The sequence below is a fragment of the Myotis davidii genome, unplaced genomic scaffold (assembly GCF_000327345.1).
Source record: "Myotis davidii unplaced genomic scaffold, ASM32734v1 scaffold334, whole genome shotgun sequence".
Taxonomy (NCBI): domain Eukaryota; kingdom Metazoa; phylum Chordata; class Mammalia; order Chiroptera; family Vespertilionidae; genus Myotis; species Myotis davidii.
In genome coordinates this window covers 2,641,928-2,648,266 of record NW_006285797.1, presented here as the reverse complement: position 1 = coordinate 2,648,266, position 6,339 = coordinate 2,641,928, and the positions used below count along the sequence as shown (strand labels likewise).

The following is a 6,339-nucleotide window of genomic DNA, read 5'->3' as shown; positions in this document are numbered from 1 at the left end:
AGCCTTTTGCTTCTACGAACACTGATGAAATAAATATCCTCACATATGTTCTTTTAAGAAACAGTGTGAAAATTTCTCTGAACTAACTACATAGGATAGTGATTTATGGCTTATAAGTTATGTGTTTATTTCTAGTTCATTTGATTGGACACCATAACATCGCTTTCCAAAATGTCCACTTCGGTCTGTACATGAGGGGTTCCTATATTTGTTCTTTTTTACTAACACTTTGCATTGATATCCAATTTTCATGTTTTTGGAAGTTGATGGGAGAAAGTATCTTGTCTCAATTTGCTCGTGCAGGTTTGGGGGATCCCTGGTTCCTTGAGAGGTAAGATAGTGACATGCTCTCGCAGGCTAGTATTGTGATTTCTTTAGAAATTTGTTTTTCTCAAAAACTTAATAGCTTTTTAAGCTTCTTATTTTACTTGGGATCCATTACAAGTAACTACAGCCAGAGAGCTTATTTGGTCAAAAATAAGCCTGAAAACGCTCCTCTTTTATTATGGCATCTGTGCTCAGCCTCTTTCCTCTCCAACTTACGGCAGTTATCTAAAGACTGCATGAAACAAAAAGCTTGAACCTGATCCTTCCCATTGGGATGGATCTCAGTGCCTAGCTGAGAACTTAAGAAGTTCTACAAAAAACCTTGAGGTCACAGTCTTATCCTCCAGCTACTTAGATGTAGAAGTAATTGGCTTTTTCAAACCTCGCAGATTTTTTTTATCCTCACCTGAGGATATGTTTATTGATTTTAAAAAGAGGAAGGAAGAGAATGAGAGGGAGAGAGGAAGAGAGAGAGAGAGAGAAGGGAGATAGAAACATCCATGTGAGAAAGAAACATCGATCCAGAGGCCCTGACTGGGGATTGAACCTACAACCTAGGTATGTACCCTGACCAGGAATCAAACTTGCAACATTCGGCCAGGGCTCAAACCTTGCAAATTTAACATTACTGGATTCTCAGTTGGTTTAGATTGCAGGCTGTATTCTAAATGCAGATGAAAGAGAAACCTTTCATCTCTGCACACTGGCCAGCACCAACAAGAAGTCACTGATACACACCAACATTCTTTATCCAGACTCAGTAAGCACATGGTCTTCCAGACCACAGTTTTTACCAAATATGTCACCAAGGTCGAACAGGAGTCAACAGCTTTCTAGTATGTTATACCTGTGTTCTTTTTCCCACAGCCTGACATCTACCAGATTTGGGGTATCCTGCTTCTAGGTATCAAAATCTGGATTAGCGCCCGGCCGGTGTGGCTCCATGGTTGAGCGTCAAGCCAGGGACCATGAGGCCACCAGTTTGATTCCCTGTTGGGCACATGCACAGATTTTGGGCTCAATCCCCTGTGTGGGGCATATATATATATATATATATATATATATTTAAAATCTGGATTAGTAATCATGTATGTTGCAAAGGCTATAACAAAGACTCAAACAGTGACTTATACAAGATAGAAGTTTTTTTCCCTTTCACATAACAGCAAGAGCAGTCCAGGGTTGGTATGCCAGCTCCACAATGTTGAGGATCCCTCTAATCTTGTGGCTCTACCTTCCTCAACACACAGCCTCTCTCTCTGGAACTAAGGTAACTTCGACAGCCCCCACCGTCATGGCTTTCTCTCTACCAACACAGGAGAACACAGACAGGAGAAGGCATGCTCATTCCTTTTAAGGTCATGATGCAGCAATGGTACACATTACTTCTACTCATATTGTATTGCAATACTTAGTAATATAGCTGTACTGAGCTGCATGGGAGTCTGGGAAATGTAGTTGTTAGCTGACAGATACCTGCCCAGCTAAAAATCTATTATTGTAGAAGAATGGGAGAGCAATACCTGGAGGTAGCTAGCAGTCTCTGCCCCTGTGCATTTTTCTATTGGGTTTTTATTTTTTGTTGTTGTTGGATTTTTTAGTCTCTTCTAGTGGTTTTAATTCTTATCTTAATTGATTTGCATAAATATCTTATCTATTATAGAAATTGGTCTCTTGTGGTTTTAGATATCACAAATATATTCTCCTGATCTGATATTTGTCTGTTAACTTTGTCTTCCATTGATGCTTACTAATGGATTATTAGCATTTGTTTGATTTCATTTCTTTCTTGTAAGAACTTGCCCAAAGTGGTTCGAACAATACATTTTAATATTTTTTAATTACAGCAGGTCCACAAATAATGTAATTTTGTTCAGCATTGTTTCATTATAACAGTGATGAGATGCCATAGGAACTTAACTCTTGTATCTATGAATTAACCTTTGGTAAAATTGGTTTCATTATATGTCATTTCACTTAAAGTTGCAGAACTCATTGACAATGTTATGTGAGGACTTACTGTACTCTCCACAGAACTATGGTCTCAAAAGACACCCTTAAGTTAAAAAAAATCCTTCATTTCTATTTAATCAAATCCAGTAGCATTTATATATTTGAGTCAGTACATTAGCTACTTGCCCATATATGATAATAGTAATTTTCATTACCATATATGCATATTACATATATGTGTAATATATGCCACCTACACAAATATATGTAATAATGAGTATATACACAGATACATATATTTGTATACTTATAAAATGTATACATTAGAAGTCATACAAAAATCAGTTATTTTCTATATTTGATTTCATCTGACATTTAATTCTCCATCCTTGCTTGATAAGAAAGTGAAAAGCTTAAATTTGTCCATTCACAGCGAATGACAGAATGTTCTAGTTTTTAAAAGTCCCTTTGAGCCATTAATTTAATTTCAGTCACTTCAAGATTTCAGCCTCTATAGATCCTAGATTCTTACCCTTCCCCTCTTTCTTTTTTCCCCCCGGGGAAGCGATACAAGTCTTCAGAAATTTTCCATATCATCCCAGCATCTGGAGGGGGAGAGCTGATCTTCCTCCAAGGTTCTGATTTTTCTGCCTGGTTCCCAGGCATCCAGCAGTGTGAGCATTAGGTACAGCCAGCCCTTCCTGGTCTGTTGAGGCTTCTGTTGGCACCTGCCACAGAGGTTTGCCATCCTGGCACCCATTACCACCTTCTATAAGGTTGGGCACCCTGTGGCCTCTCTATGTACTAAACTGTTTCTCTTTCACCAGTTTCCCCAGCACTTACTTATCCCTGACCAGGACACAGGGACCATTTGGTTTCTCTATCTGTTCTGCATGAGCCCTGGGAAGTCTGGGTGCTGTCTCCAGTCTATTTGTCCAGACACCAGTTTGGGTCATTTCTAATTTATGGCCCAGAGAGGTGCCTTGTTGCCCTGATGTTGTGCTGGACTTGGAGCCTCTTTAGGGAGCTTGTGATGGACTGTTAGCAAGGATCCAGCCCTGCAGCTCTGGAATTGCCGCTTATGTATCTGGATGCTTCTATCATATATCCCTACCCCTGTAATCCGGCTTCCTTCTCTCCAAGGGGCAGGGGCAGGAAGGTCAAAGATAACTGAACCTGATTCTCTGCCACTTTGGTTCTTGATTCCCGAGGCTCCTCCACCTCGTGGCACCATGCTCTTTTCTCCTCCTGGGCAGCAGGGACTTTATGCCATGCCTTCATCTCTTCAACTATAGGGTGTCCCAAAATTCACGCAAGATTTGAATTTTGTGTGATCATCAACAACAACAACAACAAAAAATAAAAGCCTAATTTTACTTGGTTTATTGAATCAGATTCTAATATCTGTTGCCCTTTGATTTCAATCCCTTCAATTTTATAAGCATTACCAAGTACCAATTATGGCCCAGGAGCAGGGACAATGAAGGCCAATGAAGACCACAGCTTTGCATATGTGCCAGCAAAGCCGTGGAGGCCATTTACCTGATGTGCTATTCCGTACATAACCCTATGCTGTATACTTTATGAATCAATAAAAAGTTTACAATTTTTAATTATAAACCTGTGTTTTCTATCAAAATTACTTCTTGCGTGAATTTTGGGACACCCTATATAAAGCATATTTTTTAAAAACTTTACACTTGAAGCTTCTAGATTTGGAACTTTATCAATTCCACTCTATGCTCCACTTTTCCAAATTTGGATATATATAGATGACAGCTTGGTGATTTGAGAAAATTCTTTTTCTGCCTGGGCTTTACAACTCAAGTGCAGGTATGTTCAGACTGTTATCTTGCTACTGACCTTAAGGACTATTTTAAAACTAAAAGGTAAACACAAACGCTTTTTTCCTAGGTGAATCTTATCTCTCCTTTCTGTGATGCAGCAAACCCCAAAATTGTCCTCTTGGCAACAGCAAGGCCGTAAATGAGAAGGAGGGGAGAAATGGAGGACGGGGATGAGTTACAAAGATGTGAAAGGTAGTCTTGCGGATTCTGCTCTGTTACACTATTTCTCTACTTTGTGTTTCTCACTGAAGGGAGGTAGAAAGTCAGAACCCTGATTCCTGATTTTCAAGAGACACGTGCATGGGACGTTGGTCTTCTTCCCTTTTTCTGACTTCCCCGGGGACCGTGGAAGACAAAGCTGAGGCGAGGTCATATTAGTTAAAGCCCAGCTCCTCTCTTGGCCAGGAAGTGCCTGGGAGAACAGGCACTCATAGGTCCGTTCAGCAGACAGAACGTGGGATAAGCCACTAAGGTCGCTTAGAAGCTTCTTTTCTTGTGCCTGCCTTGTGTTTTAGAGAGACCCATACTCGGGAAATGCCTTTCTGCCCGGTGAGAGCTCCAGTGAGGATGACGAGCCTTTAGAAGAATTATCGAAGGAGGAATTGTGCATGAAAATAAAAAGCCTGAAACAAAAACTGACAAACACCCGGAAAGAAAACAGCCGCCTTCGACAGTCTTTGGTGATGCTTCAAGGTAAACTGAGAAAACTGACATCTTTAGATGAAAGGGAAGATACATTATGAGTGGAAAGTGTTGCATATCCACTGTCAAGAATGAAAAAGAATATCAAGACCTTAGAGAAAAGTAACAAAAGTCACATTTTAAGAAAATGTATGATTGCATAATTTAATATGGGAGCACCCTGTTGAAGCTGCTAGTTTACTGTTTAGAAAGTTTTAAATTATTCCTACAAAATACTTAATATTGTGTTCATTTAACAAATGTTCATCGGACATTTATTGAGCACTTAATATATATGCCACTCACTGGTAGGCCCTGGAGAGAAAAGATTTGTAAAACAAATACGTTAAGGTGTTCATGATGTACTTATCTCAGTCCCCTTTGCTAAGGAAAACACTAGAAAATGGGGCCTGTTCTAATCCACTATAGAACAACTGGAATTAAAGAGTCCATGTATTAAATGTTAGTCTTGGAGTTGGGAGGAGTGGTTTGAGAAAATCGTCACATTCACGGAAGACTTATAAAGGAGAAAGATCAGCATAAGCTCGTTAAAAACCATTTGGCATAGTGCCTTTTCCTAGTATCTTCTGTTGTGTTTACGTGTTTATTTTTCAAAAATTGTGTCTTCCATTTGTAGTTCAGCACCATGCACTACTGTATACAGCTGAGTATATGGCAGTTATATCCTATGTTGGGCAGCATTCTGTTGTAAACAGTAACACACAGAGAACATTTTGAAATAAACAGTAAACACACAGAGCATTCTGAAAGACAGCCCCCTGGCTGCCGTGTGCAGAATGAGTACAAGAGACAGAAGAAAGAAAATGAGGACGAACTTGAAAGGTATTGCAGTCATCCAGACTAACACGATGGCAGCCTAGCTAGCCTAGGGCAACAGTTCTACAATATTTTTCAAGTCAGAAATAGTGAGGCAGATGGAACATGGTGGTGAGCGAGGTCGACAGAGTAATGGCTCATGTGCTTTCCTCGGAGTGTTTATTAAACTGAAGCTTTATAGTTTTACGTAGAAACAGCCACATCTGAGTGGAAATGTAATGTGTATACCATGCCATTATCTTTTTATTTTTTCAATTTGAAATGTATTTTTATAACAGATGGCTTTCTCTGGTGAGGTTTTGTGATTTAAAACAACAAACAAACAAAAGCAGATAACTCTCATGTTTATATAATCTGTTCCAGAACTTAGAGTAAGATGAAAAGCTTTATAAAATTAAAAAGCCTGAAACCCAAACTGACAAACACCTGGAAAGTTATAAATTGCTGGTTAAAAGTATCGATTTTGGAGTTACAGACCTGGTTTTAAATCTCAACTCTGCTTACTAGCTATAAAACTTTGACCATGTGACTTTATGTACCCTCAGCACCAGGTTCAATTTTCTCAGTGGAGGTAGTATATCATTTTCCTGTTTTTGTGAAGATTAAATGATATAATGGGAAGAAATCACTAGTGGTATATGATAGGTGCTCAATAATGGTAGTTATTGTTACTGTCTCTGCTTTTATACACACA

The 6,339-nt window shown here is 39.2% G+C and overlaps 1 protein-coding gene across 5 annotated transcripts in view; it reads left to right on the top strand.

The window, feature by feature from the left end:
- Positions 1–6,339, top strand: part of BEND6 (BEN domain containing 6) — a 48,657-nt gene that overhangs the window by 20,279 nt on the left and 22,039 nt on the right. For all 5 annotated transcript variants that reach the window (XM_006756847.2, XM_006756848.2, XM_015559498.1 and 2 more), the window contains one exon: positions 4,643–4,820. In XM_006756847.2, the coding sequence (XP_006756910.1) occupies positions 4,643–4,820 (178 nt within the window). The remainder of the gene's footprint in view (positions 1–4,642; positions 4,821–6,339) is intronic.